The following is a 19683-nucleotide window of genomic DNA, read 5'->3' on the forward strand; positions in this document are numbered from 1 at the left end:
TTATCATTCAGAGCGTCGTCCGGCGTATAACTTGTGTGTTGTGTATATATATATATTTATCAGGCGTGTCACGACCCGCATGAACGAGCATGAAGGAACAAGCGTGCTTAAAGGCTCTTGGTGTCATTGTTTATAAAGGTGTTTTAGGATGGTCGAGCATCGGCCCCGATGAGTGGGCTGGCTATGATTGTTTAAGCGTTTTCTTGTTAAGAGCTTTTACTTCCTTCGATAATTATTTTGGTAGAGCGGTAGTCAATGAAGAGACTATTGTCATGTTGGTATTCGACGCAGCGCGTATTAGTGTTCCTCTCTCATCACTGCAGTTTTGATCATGGTGACTAGAGGACATGAAAATTCTTAGATGGTAGTTGCCGATATCTATTTCCAAAGTTTGTCAATGTCCCCTTCCCCTCTTTCGTATTCCCCCACCTCGCGACTCATGGCGATTTTCCCCATCAATTTAGAGCCACTCCTCCACTAATCCATGACAGGCCTACTGTATAGCCAGTCACGATACCGTTGTAAGTGCCGGTACGACAGCCATTGCAGTAGAACCAAGTGTCATATTTCACAACCATTGACGGCCGAAAAGGGAAGTGACAGCGGAAGGCAGAAGAGCAGATTAGGCAGTCTGCATAGCCATAACGGCAGACATGAAACACAGCATGAACTCATGATGGAGATGTGTGTCCCGGGTAGTTGGGTTCCCATGGACATGACATCAGTTCAGAGGAAGTCGCAGACGGTATCTGCATACACAAAGCGGGGCCATATCCACATCTTCCCGCACACCACCAGCGCCGACTGGTTGTATGGCTGCTTTCACGGCATCTGAAACCAGATTATAGGATATCTAGAGCCCTCCAATAAAGCTTATCGGTAGTTTACAGACAGTGGCCGTCGGAAACTTCGGCAAGCATCTTTGGTTTTGCTCGGGTACATGCATAGTGGCGGCCACGTTGAAGGGTAGAGATGCTTGTAGCACGCGCTCACACACCTACCGATAGGGTTCTCTTCCAAAACAGGACGGGTAGAGATGGGGTGGGGTCGGTCGGGTACCGGAGCAGATGAGGGGGTTAGGTACATGAGCCAGAGGCCCGTAGCGTGATGGTATCTTTCGGCGAAGTATTGGGTAGATGGGAGAGGCCGCCTAGAAGAAGCGAGGCGAGCATCCATGTCCACTACCGTGTATGTATGTGACACTTGATGTGCTGGCTGGTGGCCACGGCCTAACGAACGGTAATGACAAATAGGAGAGTATTGCGAGCGAGACATGTGATCTGCGTCCAGATGGTGTAGATAGACAAAGTACTTACATGAAAGTAGCGGGAATAGGAAGTACAGCACCAGGCAGCGATAGGCCAAAGAGTGAGGCATACTTCACCCCTGTCAGCTCAAATTTCGTGGTCCCTGTCCAACCATTCTCGTGCCCAAAGACTCGCACCGTGACACCTGTCAGGGCTGTCAGGAACATGTCAAATCTTTGTCTGGTGGTACCCAGAGACAGAACTAGCCGTTGTGGTACTTGTCCTCATTTGCGCATCTGACCCGGAGCAAGCACTAGGGTCATCCTAGTCGGTTAACAAGAAACTCTACATGCAAGTCCCCTGCGCTATTTAACGTCCTTCTGAATGGTTCGGCGATGGTTGGATCCAATGAACAAGATGGTCTCTCTTGATCACCGACCGGAAGCGGTCCCTCGGTCTGTGTGATGCATAGGATTCCCAGGTCGATGGAGTGGCTGTTTCTCAGGCACAATTTTAGCTTTACGGTACGTTCGAGACCGCCATGGGCCGTAGGGAGAAATTATCTGTAAGAGCGCGAACGTAGATAGCCAGTGGTATCGATAGCGGATACCTATCTCAGTGGTTGCACATCGTGAGGTGCAGGGCAATGCCTTTCTTGTCGCACCGCAGTCATCGAATTGCGTCCTGTTAAACCATTGCACTAATGCGCAGCAAAAAGGCATGTAGATCGGAGTAGTGATCCACAAATGCTTTTGCTGCTTTTATCGAATGTGCATCTGCTGCTCGAGTGTCGGCGTATGTCGTCCTACCGTGTGGGAAGCGCCACAAAGCTTGAGTGCATCACCACAGCTGTCTGTCAGAACCTACTTTGGAGTACAAAGCATTCATCTTCTGAGCATGAGTTGCTCCAGAAATCTTTCGCAAGACGTTGTGTACCGAATCGTCGTCACTTGCAACGCTTAGTAGTGGTCGTTCCTGAACTGTTAGCCGGACAAGGTGCCTGTTTAAGGAACAATCCGGAGATTATCTCTGCACACTTCTGATTCTAGCGCAAAGGCACTACCGCGCGTGGCAATCAGATTACCTTGTGGGAAGCGCAACAGGCAAATTCAGAGCTTGGTCGTGCAGAATCCGTTCGGTGGGGCAGAACGTCAATTGCATTCAGTGCTTCCGCGTCGTGAGGTTGCGTAAGACACGTCTCAACGCGTCACCCGTCGGGCACGAGGGAGCGAGATTTTGACAACCTGGTCGTACCATTGGCTACATCAGAAGGGGCTGAGTAGTGTTTGAACTGGATAAATCGAATAGTTTTGAGGCGCTGTGAGCAGGTCTCCTGCGCGTGGTGGAATGGCGTGGCACAATCGTGAGAAAATCTTGGCTAGAGAGAACACTGGTAGCCAGTGCGTCGTCACTCTGACTCAGTATTCGCAAGAAGCCGGATCGAAATTCATGATCCGAGAGCGGCGAGATAAGCTGTCTCAATAGAGTACCGCTCGTTGTGTAAGAAAGCAACGTAAAAGCGATCGAATCCAGACACCGAAGATGTATGCAGTGCTTTACACTATAAGATAGCACTCGTCCAGTGCATATATCGTTGCCGTTTGGTCACACTGTATTTTTTGCTTAAACCCAAACAGGCATCGCTGCCGGCAACTTCGGTGACGAGGTAGATGTGTTACGACACTACATGTCGTGCTAAATAGCCATGCTGTCGGATACGGTCCACTTGCGCCTGTCGTCTTGGACTACCCTATTTTTGATTTTTGTCGTGTTACTCGTGTCTGAAGTGCTTGGAAGTGCAGTCAAAAGCTTAAGGGTAGGACGTCTCTTGTAGTCACCTTTGTCGGACACTGATCGAGTTCTCGATACTTGATCCGCCGGGCCACGCGTACGGTGAAAAGGATAGCGAGATAGTTACTGTCCATTTCCAGTGTTGTCTTACATCGAGAGCTCTTGCTTGTTGGACTGACGACAAGATTGCGGCTTGTGCCCGCCCTGGTATCTGACAGGGTCAAGGTATCTCGTTGCTTGTGTCATGCACAATGATCACACTCAGAAGCCACTCGAGCACGGTATTGTTTTACCTTGGCTCTCGTGGATGGAAGTCTTGAACCCAGAACTGAGTGCACGCTGAAACAGCGAGACAGCCATGGAGCTCTATCAGCTGATATCACCGCTCAACTCGATCCTGAGCTCACAGCACAGCGACGATTTACTGGCTAATCCCAGCTGGCCGAGCCATCTGTCATCCCACTGTGACGGCTTCTGTGTAACCGGCGGAAGCGGAAAGACTCTGCGCATATGCACGATCATCGACGACGAGTGCGCGTCTCCTCCCCCACTTGGACGCCGCACGAGTGACCCGAAATCCCAGAACGCACGCATTGAGTTCTGAGCCAATCGAAGCCGTGACTTTGAGAGTCTGGTCATGGCCTCACGAAGGCGCTCTGCTTTGACCGGAAGGCAGTGTGAGTTGTTCGAATCTCCCACCGCCGGCTGCGCGCAGTGACAGCGGGTCAGGCAGTGAGTATCCAGGCAGCCTCGCATGACGGCACCGATTCGCCATCGCTGGAGAGTCAAAAGTACAGAAGAGTCTTGAAGGAGGCTTTGATCAAGCAATGACCACGGATCGCCGCAGGCAAAGCTGCAGCTTGGCCTTCTATGTCTTTGAGCGGTCTGCGCTGAGACATCAACACTGCATCTCTCCGTGAGCAGACCTGCAAACCTTGCAATCCATATTGGAACGAACAGGGTAAGCTGTTCTGTTGATCTGTACAGCGAGGCGTATGTTAGATTGGGGTTCACTCTCGATATCTTTGCCTGATGTGTGGGTGATGGGGCTTGCATTACAACGCGCCACGTCTCATTATGGAGCGATTGTTATGACCAATCCGAGAATAGTTTTCGGCATCCCATGTTTGAAGACAATTTTGGTCGTGGTTGCAGGGGCAAGCGAACAGGGTCTAGGTTGAATATCTCGAGTATCGCCTGCGGGAACAAGGCTGAAAACACACATCACAGGTGCAAGCCAATAGATCTCTTTGAGGGCATCGCAATTGTGCAGATGTTCCGAGATACGTCAGAAACTGGGCCACGTTTGCAACGAGAGGACAGAGACCGTGCACCTGCAGTGCCACGGGAAGCTGCAGGTAAACATTACAACCGATTCGTTCTTTCATACCATGCTGACAAGGAGAATGCGGTGGACCTGGCGTCCGTCCTGTGAAAGACCTAACACGGCTAATTTGAGTTTGGTGATGCCACTCATGTGTAATAGAAAAGGTACGTGCAATGTGGTGGCGCAATCGTCGAATAGCCTCAGCAGTGGATGCCGATATTGAGAACATGGGAACCGTTCGCTTTCAGTCCGCCATACTTGTTGTGGGCCATGTATAGGCGTCGCTGGGAAGGGTGAAATGCCGCATCTCCCATTGAGAGCACCAGTAACTGGTGAGTCGCAGCAGTGCTGCCAGCTCGCAGGTCTCCAGGCACTGGAAATGTTTTGGTTGACATCGACCCATATACCGTTTGAACAAAGGAAATGGATGTATGTCCCGTCTGGATGCAGGGTTCAGGGCGGGAGCACTGTTTGACGCCGTACGACACTATACCCTCGATCCATCCATTTCTATCTCATTGTCCATGTCCCAGCACTTGCTTTCGGTAACGATCGTTTGATTCCATTAGCGGGGCCGCCACTGCATACCCTGACAAGCCATGTAGTGTGCGTCTGGGGCTAAGCACGTCCACTTACACACCGGACGTCGTCTGCAAGACGCTTGGACAAGCTTTGGCGACGCACTTCGCCAAAGGTGAGTAGCTAGCGGGCCGACGTGAAGGTAGATTTGACCCGTTAAAGGAGCTGTGTACAGCACAAGTACCTTCTCCTCTGTTTCCGTCCCTCCCTAGTGATCTTAGCTGGAAGCTATCCGAAAAAAGACGACCAGGTCCGAATTTCAACTTTTTGGTAAGAACTGCGTCCCATCTTACTTGACACGACTTATGCGATTGTTTCTCCTTGAATTCTACTGACTTGGCCTGCCAAAGTGATTGATCAGCTTGTGCTGTTGCGATAGCCGAGCGAGGACATTCGTTGGACATCACACGAGGCCCAGCTATTCGCCACGGGACCACGGCGTTTGTTAGACGAAGCCACTGCGGTATTGGGTCATTACCGACGTGTAGCGCACGTCTCTTCACCGTCAACTCCATCGAGCGTGCTGTCGACCAAGTACTGATCCCAACACGGTACGTACGTTGCGGAGGCTACCAGTTTCATCTCATCCAGGGTGCTAACCATGTGAAGATCGGTTGCCAGAGCTTCGTGGCTACCAGTACACGTCTCCAGTGGCCAGTGGTATAAGTTGATCATCTCGTCCTCGTGAGCAGTTCGCAAACGGAGTGAACGTCAGCCTCCTCTTCCCGTCACTGCCACCAAACAACGCTCTACTCCAGATCGCTCTTCGTTCCACAGCAGCTTAGCCTTGCTCTTCAACCTGGTCTCTGCGTCTTCAAGTCCACTGTCCTGCCAAGTACTAGTACCTCACGACAAGTACCTGCATCAGCAGTCTTCGCTTCCGCCCAGACCATGAAGATATCGCACTTGTTGAACCCGTTCTGCGGCGACTCGGACGACATTCGCAGTTCGAAATCCCCAACGCCAGCCTGTCACCTAGTAACCACAGTTCAAGTGCCTAGACGACAGAAGGTCCCGAAAGACGCTCCGATCTTCTCAGAAGGAAACAGGACCGTCGGCAATGTCAACTTTCCACCCTACGAAGCCGGAGACAACCAGGAGCTCTTGGAACAGCATCGCCGGTTTCAAATTTACCCTCTTGGGGAGATCTTCAAAAAGGGAGTGCGGCACATTCCGTACAATAGCGACAAGAAGGCCTTTCACGAGACGACTGGGCGCGAGGCGTTTGAGAGTGAGTCTTATTCATCCTTATCAGGGCTCGATGCTGACCTGTGAATAGTGTTCCAGTACACGTACAAGAAACCCGATGACGACAAGGAGTACGTCGTGGTCTGGGACTACAATGTTGGCCTCGTTCGCATGACGCCCTTCTTCAAGTCACTGAAGTACTCCAAGGTAAATGGTCGGCCTTCTTTATGGATGAATGCAAGACTGAAGTTTGTAGACGGTACCGGCGAAAGCATTGAGAGAGAATCCCGGGTTGAAAGAGATTAGCTACAGTATCACCGGCGGTGCTCTGGTGTGTCAAGGTTAGTTGCAATAATCGGATCAACATGCGGACAGGAACTGACCAACTGTAGGCTATTGGATGCCTTACCACGCCGCGAAAGCTATAGCTGCGACCTTCTGTTACGACATTCGATGGGCGCTCACCCCCGTATTCGGGAACGACTTTCCTTCCAAATGTCTGCACCCGAGCGATGCATGCTTTGCGAAATTCCTCATCGATCCAACCATTGTCCGATACTGCGCGCAGGAGACGGTTCTCTTCAAAGAGCTTGGCCCCGCATACACGGTATGCGAATCCAACACCTCGTCGCTGCCCGAGGCACGCAAGACGCACTGCGGGCCCCCCTCGATGAACGAGCAAGTTGCAAAGCATCGACGCGTGCGACCAGCCGACATCGAGAGCGGGTACGGGACAGATACTGATCGGACTGGCAAGTATCTTTGCTCACCCGAAGTATCTCCTCGTACCCAGTTCACGCCGATAAACCGGTCTCAATCCCCGTACTCGTCGCGCACAGCCATCTCTTCGCTCACGGGCTCACCCATTAGCCTCAACGCGCCTCCAGGTCTGCTTACTCCAACGTCGGCTCCATGTGAGTACCAGGGCGGATTCTATCGAACAAAGCGAACGCACTCGAATGTCGCCTCTTATGATGACTGCGGCGATGAAGCCTCCGCTCGCCCTGAAACAGCCGCTACTGTCGACAGCGCGCATGGCTCCGAGGTGGAGGTGTCTGCTGGCGATGACAACCATACCGACGTGGATATTGAAGCGGCGGCGGCGTTGTTGTCGCTGTCTGCAACAGGAACGGCGATGCCACCGACGAAGCGGACGCGTCGCGGTTCGATGATCTAAGGAGGCAGGGTTCCCCACCTTCCTCGCCATATCGAAGACCCAAAATACAGCCAGTGGTGCTTTCCTTGTTCGTCAGCCAATGACGTCTCTTGGCCTTTTTCAGCGATCGTCTTCCGGTCTTTGTGCCCCAACCGCATGGATTTCATCGCCGAATCTTTGGGTGGTACCTCGAATCTTTTAGCCCTCATTGTCTGCACACTCGTTAAGCAATATGCATTTAGTCTGGTTTGTTTCTTTCACGTGTAAAGAGGCGCGCTATAGGCGCTTCGGTGTCGCTATTTGACATTGCTTCATGTTAGCGTTAATGATTTCTACTCGAGAGAAAAAAAAAAGCATCGCGTAAGATCAGCAAATCTGCACACTCGGTGCCGAGCGGTCTAGCACATATTGTACTCAAAAAGTGTAGATAGGTAGATAGAAGTACCCTGGTGAGCGAATTACAATCTTGTCATGGTCATCGCATGCCGCATAGCAGTAGTACAGCGAAAGCTCACTTGGAAGCTGCCCTCTGGCTCTCAATCCTTTTTCGCGTGCCATCAACGACTGCCTCTTCGTCCCAGATATAAGTCACGCTGTCCTGCTTGATGACTTCGGCGGCCCATTTGGAGAAGTTGGGGAGTGAGTCAAGGCCCGAGGTGACAGACTTTGGGAGCAGGCCGTTTTTGGCCATGGCATAGGTTCGGATGATGAATGGCGCTGTTAGAGCCTGCAGTGAGTTAGCTTCGCTCGTAGGCACTCGCTGAAAAGCAGTCAAGATGAGACAGGAATATACCTCAGCCAACGTAACCTTCTGGCTTCCACCGAAGAATGGTTTCGCGTCCTTCAGCAGCGGGTCAATCTCCTTGCCTACGACATCCACGAATTCCTGGCTCAACTTTGCTTTCTCGTCATCGGAACTCGACATCATGATCTTGTAGAAGTAGCTGCCCGCCTTGCTGAACCAGGTGTCGACGAAAAAGTTGATTCTTGCTCTGGTCAAGGCAGCTTCTGGGGATCCTGCAGCGGGGAGAACATGAGAAGGGTATGCATCGGCCAAGAACGTTGCAACGACGGCGGATTCTGTGATGATCTCGCCGTTGAAGTTGATCGCAGGAACCAGACCGCGCTTTCAGAGCGTTAGTAGTGCTTCGACAGTTGGAAAAAAGGCTGGACGTACGGGGTTGATTTCAAGATACCATGGCTCTCGCGGCTTGTTCAAGTCGATGATGACTTCCTCGTACGGAATGCCTAATTCCTTTAGCACAATGTGTGCGCGATGCGCCCAGGGGCAGCGATGATTAGTGTAAAGGGTGATTTTAGGCGTGTTTCCACTGAGCTGAACCATGATGGGCGATGTGGAAGGTCAAGATGATGTCAGCGCTTCCTAGATTATGCAGCCGAAAATGTGGGGAATACGACGAGACAGAGACGGATGCTGGGTATGAAGCTTGGCTGGACAGGACGTCAAGGCGACCTGAGACAGATTGCGTTTATTTATGATGCTATGTCGAAGCTCGTAACGCCGTGCTGAGCTTAGAAATCAGCAGGCGGATGTATTACACCAGAATGCAGGGAGATGCCGACATGTGGGGTAGGTCGACGGCGTTCCGTAGAAGCTGCGCGCCTAATTCCCGAAGCTCTTCGCCCGTATTTCCATGCCATATGAGATCAGATGCTTTGTGTGGAAAGTCTAGCTCCTGACAACGCCAAAGCTCGTTAACGAGCTGGACAAGAAGCCGGTAAAAAGCAGGGAATGCATGCCAGTGTTTGCCCTTCTCATGGGAAGGGTGCATGATCCGTCTCGCAGACTCGGAATCCGAGCCTCGGAGGACGAAAGCCCCGACGTCCAGAGCTGCCAGCCATATGCTCGTCCGTCGATCGTCCTGCGATAGCCCAGGATTGTTTTGGCCATGTCGTGTAGTATGGGCTTTGTTCAATGCCGCCCACGATTCAGCGAATGATGCCGTCGCCTTCGACCTTCCACTCCATGGCATTGGCGTCCGTCTTCTTCTTCGCCCTGCGCTTCTCGTTGCGCAGCCGCCTCTTCTCCTCGGCGTCCTTTTCCATTTGCTCCTTGGTCATGGCCAGTCTCGCATCCAGATCCGTCACCTCCATGAACTTGTCCTCGTCTCGTTTCCGCTTGAGATATCGCAGGCGATCACGCACTTCTTGGAGTGTAGCGCGATGCACTTCGCCCGACTGGCCCGTCGCAACCAAATGCTGCTTGCTGTTCAAATGCTCGACGTACTGAATGTTGTCCCTGGTAGCGATTAGCATAATCTAAAGACTTGCGATGCTGAACACGCACTTGAATGTAAGGTCACAGGCTTGACAGTATGCGCCCGCACCGCGTCCCCTCTTGCCAACGGCTGCCGCTGCCGATGTGAGCGTCTGCTTTCCGATCATCTTGCTCCAGTCTATGCGTTCTGATCTGGCCTCGGTCTGCTTCAGATCGTCGGGCGTCGACGCTCTCCGCCTGTATGTCTTGCCGGCCAGTTTCGCTTCATATCGCTCTTTTCCTTCCTCGCGGTCCTTTGCCTCCCTGTCCTTCGCCCTCTGCGCCATCTCGTCTCGATCCCATGTTTTCCTAAAGTCCGTGTCGCCGCCGCCTTTTGTTCCATATGCGCCTGCCTTTCCGCTCATGATGGGCGAGTGTATCGCGTGCGCGCTCCGCGACCGCGTCGGTGTATGGTCTGGTTATCTGGGATTGGGTAGGTCGGGAGTATGTCGGCGAACTCGCGTGGTGCTGGGCAAGATCCGGGTAATAGAGTTTGTGATGTTGTGTCTTGCGGTTTCTACAAGCTCAAGCTTCAACTTTCGAAGCCATGGGTGCACGGACTCAGCGGAGCCTTGGGCATGTTCTTCACCCAACGCCATGTGCGTACGAGGACTCGTTCATCATTCATTGTATTGAATTTATCTTTGAGGTTGAATTCGCTGCTTAGGGCAGATATTGATGTTACTCGGTGAAATGAACCCCTTCAGACGAATACACCTCGCTATGCGTAATGTCATTTATGCGTTTACAGCAGTCGCATACCCAAAAACGGGACCAACAAAGAAGCGCCAGTACATGCTATAGTGTGTGGATAACATCCAACAACGCGCCGTTCCTCCGTAAGCCATTTGATGTATGGCAGCAAATTAAGGACCTCGTCTTCGCTAGACTGTGTCCTAAGATCGTGCAGGGGAAGGCACCCCGAAGGCATACGCGGTTAGTTCCTTGTTGAAGCCGTAATGAAGAACTTTATGTACACCTTTACGGTGTGACTCTTGCGAAACGAGCTCCTTGTAACCCTTCATACGTATGGATGATTGCGACGGGATGCTATGATAAGGGCATGGGGTACATGATCTTGGCCCTTTCAGTACTCGTAAGGTTCTGGCGGTCGAGGGTATGACCCATTTTGGTGAATCGGTGGGGTTGGCACAGGAGGCAGTCCTCCACGCATCATTCTGAGTGCCACATGCATCTGAGGCTGCTGCGGTACTGACTCCTCTCTCTCTGCTCGATCCCGCCGCTTCTTCTTCTTCTCTTTGACCCTGTATCCTATATCCGCGTAGCCTGCCTGGGCGAATGGGGGCTCAACGACTTCTCGAGAGCGATCGTCCGGCAGTCGGAGGTCGACCAGGCTATAGAAGTAGTCGAGGACTTCTGGGTATCGCAGTACGGATGCGCGCCAGTCGGCGTCGATGCCGCGCTTGAGTTCTGCATGCGCTTCTCCAATCTGTGTTTGCAACGTCGAGATATACATCGGATGTAGTGGCGGATGGCCTGAGTACCGCATGTAGATTTCGTAGTTTGGGAGGGAGGCTAAGTATGCTGAGTGCGCTTGCTTGCGTATTGACGTCAATCTTTCGAATGCGTTGAGGATGTGCTGGCGAGCATGGTTGATTACCCAGTCCCTAGACAGTCAGCATACGTTGCGAAGAGCGCATCTTGCCCATACCGTATTTCGGCCAAGCGTTCATCCATAGCACGCTGTTCGGCCTGCTTGACGGCAATCTGTAGCCGCTCCGACTCGCAAGAGCATTCAGGATATGGCGGCGCATTGCAGATGGCACAGTTTGGAGATGCATCCATTTCGAGGTTGAAGGCTTGGAGAGCCAGTGCTAATCATCGTCGGTCCAGAGTGGGACGAACACGATTGGGAAGTAGCCTCAAGACTCGCTACAGCAGCAGAGTGAGGCTTCGATGTGGAGTATCGTCGGTTTAATACAAGCCCAAGACGGATGCTCGCGCTTGGGTAGTCAGGCACAGGCGGTGACAAGTGACATGTAACATGACGAACACTGTGGAGTCCCGTGACGGCGACTGGCTAGATTCGTGCAGCTTATGGACGGATTGATGGATGGAACAGACTTGCGGATGCGTTATGAGTTGGCAGAATCGCTAAGATCCGCTCGACACCCAACCTCGCGCTATGCCAAGCTTGTTTACATCTGACAGTCGGTAGGCTCGATCGGAAGCTAGTGATATGTCAACAACTATGCCTCACCGTCTTATGGTCAAAAGAAACTACTTTGATCATGAGCCTGCGTGACCACATGTTGGCACTCGATCTTCACAACACGTTACCCCGCCTCGCTTCCAGCCTTGTCCGACCCCTCAGTATCGATATGTCCGATTGGGTCCAGCGCAAGAGGGCCTCGAGTCCAGATCCATCATACAGAGGACGCATCCGTGTTATACATCTCGGTGTCACCTGGGACGTAACGTGTGACGGATCCATTTGACGTCTTCTCTTCCTTATGTGTTCACTTGGGTATCGTTGAACGTTCTAAGCGGATGTACATTGAGCAGCGTTGTCGACAAAAACAACTGTTCTTGCATCTTTCGGACGTGTTTCCAGTAACCGTTCGTTCCATGGTTGATATGTCGCTTCCAAGTCTCTGGCCAAAGGGACTTGCAGGGCGATCAGGCCGTCGAAAAGATGAGGCTTACAAAGACCTTTGCTTTTATGGAAAGGTAGCAATCTCGCGCATCCGGTGTGGTTTGGAGGGAACAGAGCGCCCTGGACATGATCCCGAGGCTGAAGTCAGACAGCTCCCCTGACGTCACCTGTCACAGTTGCTACAGCTAGCGTCTTCAACATGTGCAAAGAACAAATACACGCGTTTCTGCTACGTATCAAGTACTATATGTATGGCCATGTCCACCACGCTTCCCAACTCAGCAGCTACACGCGATCGCTGGTCGAGTCCGGAGCTAGTCGCCCCGAAGACCGCTATTCGTTCGGTTTCTGGATGTCAATTCTGCGCCGACACTTACGAACCTCCGATGAACGGTCTCTTCCTAACCACTAGCTGCACGCGTTGCAGACTTCCATACCCAGTGGCTACGCTTGCCGACTTCGCATCTTTCGCATTGCCCTCACAGCGGTTCTCCATTGGAGTATGCATTTCCCCCGACGGTCTGCTATCTTCTAGACCCTTTACGACCAATCGCAAAGCTGTCACAAGGGCCAGAGGATGACTTCCGCCGGGGTCGTGCTTCGCGCAGACCCGATGTGGGGTTTGTCAGCTCAGGTGCGCCGGAGCTGGGGTTCAACAGCCCCGTAAAGATTCGCGTCTGTAATTTTTAGCTGCTGCACCCCAAGCAGTCGGCAAGGTCAAAACGTGCTCGCAACGAAGGATTATACATTCGCGTCCAACTACACTATATACATGTGTTACAAGCGACTGTCGCCTCCCAATCTCCACGCCCAGAATCATTACAGCGATGCGTGCTACTGACTCAGCGTTACGAGCGCGTTCTTTATCGGATGACTAGTCCGCTCTAAACATGGGACTGGCTAATCTGTATGATTCTGCGGACGCACGGACTGCGCCCTTCAACTCGACATCCTGCAGAATGCGGTTTAGCGCCTGTAGAAAGCGTGCAGTGCTTTCTTGGGTATGGCCTAAGGTGTGAGTCTGCACCAGCAGTCGTACTTAGGATCCGTCATCCGCAACGACATCTTACGCCTTATCATCTAATCTGTACAGAGGGCGCGCACTTGTCTTTCATTCCTCCCAAGGTCCTCAACACCGGCCAATACGATCTGGTCTTGCTTGCGAGATCGTGGACCGCCATCATGGCTACCCCTAGTGCAGCCTTCGATATGGCGGACTTCGTCGATTTCGGGGAAGCAGGCATGCCCAATGTGTCACAAGAAACCGCTCTTAGCGTACCAGCAACCTTGTCACAACAAAGGTGAGTTTGCCGAGCATCGTCGAATAATCTCAACTTGTGACTTGCTTGTTGCGGATTGGCAGGGACCATGGTTCATACCTGCCAGCTTCCCTTTTCATAGTCCTAACATATACTAGCGTTCCGTTGGATAATGACTCTGGAACCCTGGAGCAATCCAACAGTGCTCAACCCACGAGTACAGACTTCAACACGGACTTTAGCAGCTGGCTCCCACGATACCAGAAGCCAGCTCATCCATGCGAGTACTGTCGATCAAGATCCCTCGAGTGCTTTGTCTACAACTGCGATGGCTCAAAGCAAGTCGGATGCTCCCCATGCAATGCTCTGTTCCGACCATGCAGTTTCAGCAACCCCGAGAGGATGCCAGATATGCGACAAAGGACTGCGCTTGACACATTAGCTATTGTGGCCGAGAATGATACCCGACACTTTGGCGGACTTACGGGCAGGCAGCAGATGCGATCGCTGGGTCATCTTGGCCCAATTGAAGATGGAAAAGAGGACGGCGAAGGCTCTAAGAAGGGTACTGCAGGGGCTCGTTTTCCTAGAGCTGCTGTCAAAGTGTTGAAAGATTGGATGCTGATGCATATCGATCATCCTTACCCCACCGACGAAGACAAGGAGACTCTGAAGCAGCAGACTGGCCTGTCGGTTGGTCAAATCTCCAACTGGATGGCCAACACACGGCGAAGGCAGAAGGCTCGACCCAAGCGAAGCGCATCGCCGAGTCTTCGACCATCAACAGAGGCCATCAATATACCAGCAGGCAAGACCTGGGAAAGTTTGAGTACGTACACCGAGTCTGGGTTCACTCGATCTCACAAAACTCTGGCGTCGACATCCACCGGAAAGTTCATGACTTTCCGAATGGGTGACAAGCGTTCAGACGTTGAGCGCAGAAACTCAGATACTGGCGCATCATTCCAAGTGCCAGTGCTCCAGCAAACAGAAGTTTTGGGTTAACTCGCGACAGATCCTTTTGAACGATGGAAACACTCTCCCCCTGAGAACGAACCGGCCCCGCTAGAAGCTATTGCCCACGCTGTTGAAACCTTTGACCCACCAGAATCTGCCAACTTGAGTAGCAGCTACCGCAAAGATATCTCCAACGACAGCACCGGAAGCTTTTCGGTATTCAGAGCACCGTCTATCTCGTCTCTGGAGACTGGTCTTACGCAGATGTCTTCCGGCTCTCTCGGATCCCGGAACTCAGCTTACTCGCACGGCTCAAGGCACTCTCTCGGCTCCTTGAACAGCTTGAAGTCAAAGGAGAGGCGGAGGCGTCGTCGTCTTCCTACCCGAGCAGCGAAGGCTAGTCCCGATGAGGGTCAGCGCATGTTTCAGTGCACGTTCTGCACTGATACCTTCAAGTCCAAGTACGACTGGTATGTGCTGACTTCACATATGTTCAGATATTAGAAGCTAATGTATTCAAGGTCCCGTCACGAGAAAAGCCTTCACTTATCTCTGGAGAAGTGGCTGTGCGCGCCTATTGGTGAGGTCGTCGCTGACAAGGCTACCGGCAAGCCCAGATGTGTTTACTGCGATGAGCTAGATCCCAGCAAGGATCATTTGGCAACTCACAACCACTCAGCTTGCTACGAGAAAGGCCCAGAGTCTCGAACCTTCTACCGGAAAGACCATCTTCGACAGCACTTGCGACTCATGCACGGTTGCAAGATGATCACGAGTATGGATACATGGAAGTCCGAAGCCCAATATATCAAATCTCGCTGCGGCTTCTGCGGGATGAACTTTGACAAGTGGCAAGATCGTACCGACCATCTGGCGAAGGAGTTTCGCAATGGTGCAAGTATGAAGAACTGGAAGGGATGCAGAGGCTTGGACCCTCATGTCGCCATCCATGTGACCAATGCCATGCCGCCGTACCTTATCGCCAACGAGAGTAAATCCCCGTTTCCATTCTCCGCCAGCAACACCACCAGTCTCAAGGTACGTACCACTGTAGCGAACATGCGGACCTGTAGTGAGGTCAAACTCCACGCGAATCCTCACTGAAGTGTACTTTACTAACCCCTCAGCAGCAACTCAACCTATCGGTGGAGAACAGAGATCTCGAGTATCTACTGCCCAACCCTGATCCCAACAACACAACGAACGACATATCGGTTGCATACCAGACCGGAAGTGATCCCTCGACAATTGGCTCTATCGTCTTGACAACACCCAAAGATTATTCCTCGTCAGAGTCGCCAACCAGCAACCCAAATGCAACCTGCTGGGAGATTCTTACACTGCAATTGGGGCGCTTTGCACGAGAACACATCGGGAAGCATGGGTCAAAAACCTTGACCGACGAGATGCTACAATCTGAAGCACGTCGTATCCTGTACAACGATGACGATCCATGGAACCAGACCTCTGCCGATAACCCCGAGTGGTTGAACCTCTTTAAGAAAGCCCACGGTATCGACGCTCAACTCCCAATAAAAAGTACGTGTTGGGGAACTTCTATACGCTTGTTATGCTGTCTCTAACATTGAAACAGATATCAGTGGAGAACACGACATTTTCGAAGATCTCGGTATTAACTACGGCTCTGCTTTAGATCCAAGCTTCGATGCGAGTAACGTTTTCCGCTGCACAACCATGTCCCAGGACGACCCAATGCGGGCCATCTCTTACGAGTTCGCGCTATCTGGCTCTACCAACTTCATTCAAGGACACGCACGAAACCTCTCCTCCGGTCGCGAAACACCCTATAGCATACCGGGCCTGAGTGGATCGCCTGTCTCACCAGCCTCGTGCGCCCCCGTTACAACAGCCACTAGTACAGAAAACATAATGGGTGTATTCGACTCCATCTCAGAACTTGCATGCACAGCAGCAGGTAGCACAGGCCCCTGCTTCGGCGAACATGGCGAAATCGGATTTGCTACGAAAACTGCTGGATCGCCGAAGAGGAGGTACTGGCTTGATGAAACGAATGCGCACATGGCGCCGTTCACAACCAGCGCGGCCGCACAATCTGTCCTTGATTGCCCGACTGCTGGTGAGTCTACCATTGATGATTTCCAGTTTCCGTCCTGGGATCAGCTGCCGGAGGATTTGCAGAACCCGACGAGTAGTGCGGACTACAATTCTGCTATTCCGATTGCTACTACCGGGGTCAGCATGTCGGCTGTGGAGGGCGCTATGTCGATGCCTTGGGATGATATGGATTTTGCTATGGATATGGATATGGATATGAACCTGAACCTGAACCAAGCATGAGGCAGGATGGTAAATTTTTGATAGCGGGTGGTTGGAGTCTGTTCTCTTTCCTGTTCAAGACGCTCGCTGCTTCTTTCGGGCATTAGCGTGATGGGCGCACATCTGGATTAAAAGGTTCATCTCTTTCTTCGGTCTATGCTTTACGAGACAATATGACATTAATAGCTTCACAGTTGGTTTGATTTTGAGGTCCGACAGTGTGATATGTTTTTATGAAATGTACTCCAAAAAGTACCTACTGCCTCCTATACTAGTTTTTAAGACCTTACCTGCGGCGATGAGTTCTGCAGTTACTTTTGAAATAGAGTGAATTATTTCATATGTTGTTGCGATACAGTATGTTGAAGGCCCTCGCAGTACCTTCTTGTAACAAACTAAGACCTCGCATGCTGCGAAGGCCCTCACGATCAGGTCAAGGTACAATGTAATAAGAACATATTGCGGTAAAACTTTCCATCGTTCTTTCATATCACTCAAGTCTATTGTATGTCTTCTCAGCCAGAGTTTGTTGATTTTGCACACGCTCAAACGCTTCCAAGGTTCTCATCTTTCAGTCATTCGATCCCTACTTTGATAAGACATATCAATCAATTGTCATCTCAAGTCATATGTCTTACAACGTATCACTCCATCTTCTATGCTACCATCTGCTTCTTTTCGCAAGTCCTCATTTGTCGTTCCACAAATACGCACCTACCCATCACCGTCCTGTACATAGCCGTAGACACACCGCATACTCCACTCTTGTGCTCCACAACATGGAGAAAGCATGTCACTTCGATTGTTTGTTCTCAGTAAGATGTGTTATGCGCAAGCCTTATTTGCCTAGGATAGATTTTGACTAGATAATACGTGCTATTTGAGTGGCGAATATATCAACAACCGGGCGTTGTGGCGGAGTGGTTATCGCGCAAGACTTGAAATCTTGTTCCTTAGGGAGCGTCAGTTCGAATCTGGCCAACGTCGTCTTTTTTGCCCATGCGTGTGCTGCGTTGTTGGCTGTGAGCGACAGGTATTTGGGTAGGGATGCGGGAAACCCTGTGGTTCGGAAGCCACATGGGGTGCTTGCATCATGACACCACAAGTTTGAGAACACAGACCCCTTTGGTATCATTCACGATTTTTTTGTGATTCGGCATACATACCATGTTTCTTACACTGGCCTACAGTTGGTCCGCGCTGACTCTTTGCACAATGATACCTGTCGATGCGCCACCTCCATTGCAGATGACAGCCGCACCATACTGTCCAACCTTCAGCTGATGCAGCAGCGTAACCAGAATCCTGCTTCCGGAGCTACCCAGAGCATGGCCCAGAGCAATAGCACCACCTCTTGGGTTTACATTGTCTGTGCCGAGACCAAGGATCTTGGCATTAGCCTTGATGACGCCAGCGAAGGCCTCGTTGAACTCCCAGATGGCGATGTCGTTCTTGGAGAGACCAGATTGCTTTAGGAGTTTCTCGACGCACGAAGAGGGGGCGATGGTAAAGTCGATGGGGTCTGAGTAGCGTCAGTGAGAGCGGAGGAGCACAAGAGTTTGCGAGTACATACCAAGGGCAGCATCGGCGTAGGTGACGACCTTTGCTAGTACGCGGCTGTCCTTGCCGTATTGCTGTGCAATTTCCTTGCTTCCGAGTACCAGTGCAGATGCGCCATCACTGAGGGGCGAGCTGTTCGCCGCTGTGACTGTGCCGTCTGGTCCCTTTTCGAAAGATGGTTTCAGCGTGGGGACCTTTTCTATCTTGAGCTTGGTGTACTGTTCGTCCTCGGAGATGACAGTCTCGCCCTTCTTCGACTTGACAGTGACTGGTACAATCTCCTCTTTGAAGAGTCCGTCCTTGTATGCTTGTTGTGCGCGCTTATATGTCTCGATGGCATAGTCGTCCTGCTCTTGCCTTGAGATTTGGAACTTCTTTGCCGTGTTCTCTGCACAGTTGCCCATGTGAAACTGGTTGTAGACATCCCACAGCCCGTCGGCGATTAGGCCGTCCTGCAGCTTCTGGTGGCCGAATGCTGGTTGCTGGCTGGCCCTGTTCAGATAGTATGGTACTCGTGTCATGTTCTCCATTCCGCCGGCAACCTGTGCTTCCGCTTGGCCGAGCTCGATGGTCGAGGCGGCAATGTTTACTGCCTTCAGACCCGATGCGCATACTTTGTTGATGGTGGTGGCTTCGATGTTGGTGGGCAGCCCGGCGAAGATGGCTGCTTGTCGTGCTGGTGCTTGTCCGACGCCTCCGGAGAGGACGTTGCCCATGTACACGGCATCTATCGACGAGATTGGGACTTTTGACTTTTCCAGGGCGGACTTTATGGCTGTAGCGCCGAGTTCGGTCGCGGAGACTGTCGTGAAGCTGCCATTGAACTATGACGTCGTTAGTAACTGAGGTCGCTGGGAATACCATATGACTGACCGTTGCGGTCGGTGTTCGGCTCGCGCTTATAATGTATGCATCCCGGATTTCTTTCCTTTGCGGCGCAGAGCTGCTGAACTGTCTTTGGATGCTGGCCAACCGTTGTTGCGGCCGTGAGGCCATTCTCATGGATGTGCGAAGAGCAGCGGAAGACATGGCTGAACGATACTGTGGACAATGTTTGACGTATGTTCAGAATGCGGAGAGAAGGACCCTAACGAGTCGAAACGTGATTATCACATGGCGGCAACACTTCCGCGGGCAAGTCAAATGCGGGCGGAATGTGGAGGAAGCAGGTTCCAGTACGTATGCCGAGGTTCGGCAGCACGCGGCACCACCCGGCTTTACAGGTGGTTGTTCTCCTGGAGCCATCTCCTTCCGCTTTCACTGACTGTTAGGACGACGACAAGAGATGCTTCCAAGCCGTTTTCAAGTCACGCTCACTCTGAATTTTCACGGTGCATCTCACGTCCGTGCCGACACTGTTTCTGTGCATCGTCCAACGCAAACACATCCCTCGCCTTATGGAACATGTCACGTATCTGTTGTCAAC

The 19683-nt window shown here is 51.8% G+C and overlaps 6 protein-coding genes across 6 annotated transcripts; 2 read left to right on the plus strand and 4 right to left on the minus strand.

Moving 5' to 3' along the window:
- Nucleotides 1-5835: 5835 nt before the first annotated feature.
- Nucleotides 5836-7309, plus strand: ACET3X_001947 (uncharacterized protein; the record flags this gene model as incomplete). Its single annotated transcript, XM_069447295.1, has 4 exons — nucleotides 5836-6175; nucleotides 6224-6339; nucleotides 6389-6473; nucleotides 6525-7309. 4 exons carry the CDS (start codon nucleotides 5836-5838, stop codon nucleotides 7307-7309), a joined length of 1326 nt encoding a protein of 441 aa, XP_069312189.1.
- A 394-nt stretch (nucleotides 7310-7703) lies between these two features.
- On the minus strand, nucleotides 7704-8742 carry ACET3X_001948 (uncharacterized protein). The gene is made up of 3 exons (XM_069447296.1): nucleotides 8466-8742; nucleotides 8082-8414; nucleotides 7704-8015 (listed from the first exon to the last, which is right to left on the minus strand). Exons 1-3 carry the CDS (start codon nucleotides 8631-8633, stop codon nucleotides 7800-7802), a joined length of 717 nt encoding a protein of 238 aa, XP_069312190.1. The 5' UTR covers nucleotides 8634-8742; the 3' UTR covers nucleotides 7704-7799.
- A 496-nt stretch (nucleotides 8743-9238) lies between these two features.
- Nucleotides 9239-9931, minus strand: ACET3X_001949 (uncharacterized protein; the record flags this gene model as incomplete). Its single annotated transcript, XM_069447297.1, has 2 exons — nucleotides 9239-9548; nucleotides 9597-9931. The coding sequence occupies 2 exons, from the start codon at nucleotides 9929-9931 to the stop codon at nucleotides 9239-9241; spliced, it is 645 nt and encodes a 214-aa protein (XP_069312191.1).
- Nucleotides 9932-10653: 722 nt separating this feature from the next.
- Nucleotides 10654-11372, minus strand: ACET3X_001950 (uncharacterized protein; the record flags this gene model as incomplete). Its single annotated transcript, XM_069447298.1, has 2 exons — nucleotides 10654-11194; nucleotides 11239-11372. 2 exons carry the CDS (start codon nucleotides 11370-11372, stop codon nucleotides 10654-10656), a joined length of 675 nt encoding a protein of 224 aa, XP_069312192.1.
- Nucleotides 11373-13365: 1993 nt separating this feature from the next.
- ACET3X_001951 (uncharacterized protein) lies at nucleotides 13366-16718 on the plus strand (the record flags this gene model as incomplete). The annotated part of the gene is made up of 6 exons (XM_069447299.1): nucleotides 13366-13484; nucleotides 13601-14271; nucleotides 14458-14869; nucleotides 14921-15437; nucleotides 15530-15938; nucleotides 15994-16718. The coding sequence occupies 6 exons, from the start codon at nucleotides 13366-13368 to the stop codon at nucleotides 16716-16718; spliced, it is 2853 nt and encodes a 950-aa protein (XP_069312193.1).
- A 428-nt stretch (nucleotides 16719-17146) lies between these two features.
- On the minus strand, nucleotides 17147-19386 carry ACET3X_001952 (uncharacterized protein). The gene is made up of 4 exons (XM_069447300.1): nucleotides 19131-19386; nucleotides 18271-19081; nucleotides 17864-18219; nucleotides 17147-17649 (listed from the first exon to the last, which is right to left on the minus strand). The coding sequence occupies exons 1-3, from the start codon at nucleotides 19284-19286 to the stop codon at nucleotides 17882-17884; spliced, it is 1305 nt and encodes a 434-aa protein (XP_069312194.1). The 5' UTR covers nucleotides 19287-19386; the 3' UTR covers nucleotides 17147-17649; nucleotides 17864-17881.
- Between the last annotated feature and the right edge of the window lie 297 nt (nucleotides 19387-19683).

Source organism: Alternaria dauci, chromosome 1, assembly GCF_042100115.1.
Source record: "Alternaria dauci strain A2016 chromosome 1, whole genome shotgun sequence".
Classification (NCBI taxonomy): Eukaryota; Fungi; Ascomycota; class Dothideomycetes; order Pleosporales; family Pleosporaceae; genus Alternaria; species Alternaria dauci.

Coding starts and splice junctions, on each gene's coding strand:
- ACET3X_001952 (XM_069447300.1), bottom strand. CDS start 19,286: ATGTCTTCCGCTGCTCTTCGCACATCCATGAGAATGGCCTCACGGCCG. Junction 19,082..19,130: donor GCCGAACACCGACCGCAACG/GTCAGTCATATG, acceptor ACGACGTCATAG/TTCAATGGCAGCTTCACGAC. Junction 18,220..18,270: donor CTACGCCGATGCTGCCCTTG/GTATGTACTCGC, acceptor GACGCTACTCAG/ACCCCATCGACTTTACCATC.
- ACET3X_001948 (XM_069447296.1), bottom strand. CDS start 8,633: ATGGTTCAGCTCAGTGGAAACACGCCTAAAATCACCCTTTACACTAAT. Junction 8,415..8,465: donor GGTATCTTGAAATCAACCCC/GTACGTCCAGCC, acceptor ACGCTCTGAAAG/CGCGGTCTGGTTCCTGCGAT. Junction 8,016..8,081: donor AGAAGGTTACGTTGGCTGAG/GTATATTCCTGT, acceptor AACTCACTGCAG/GCTCTAACAGCGCCATTCAT.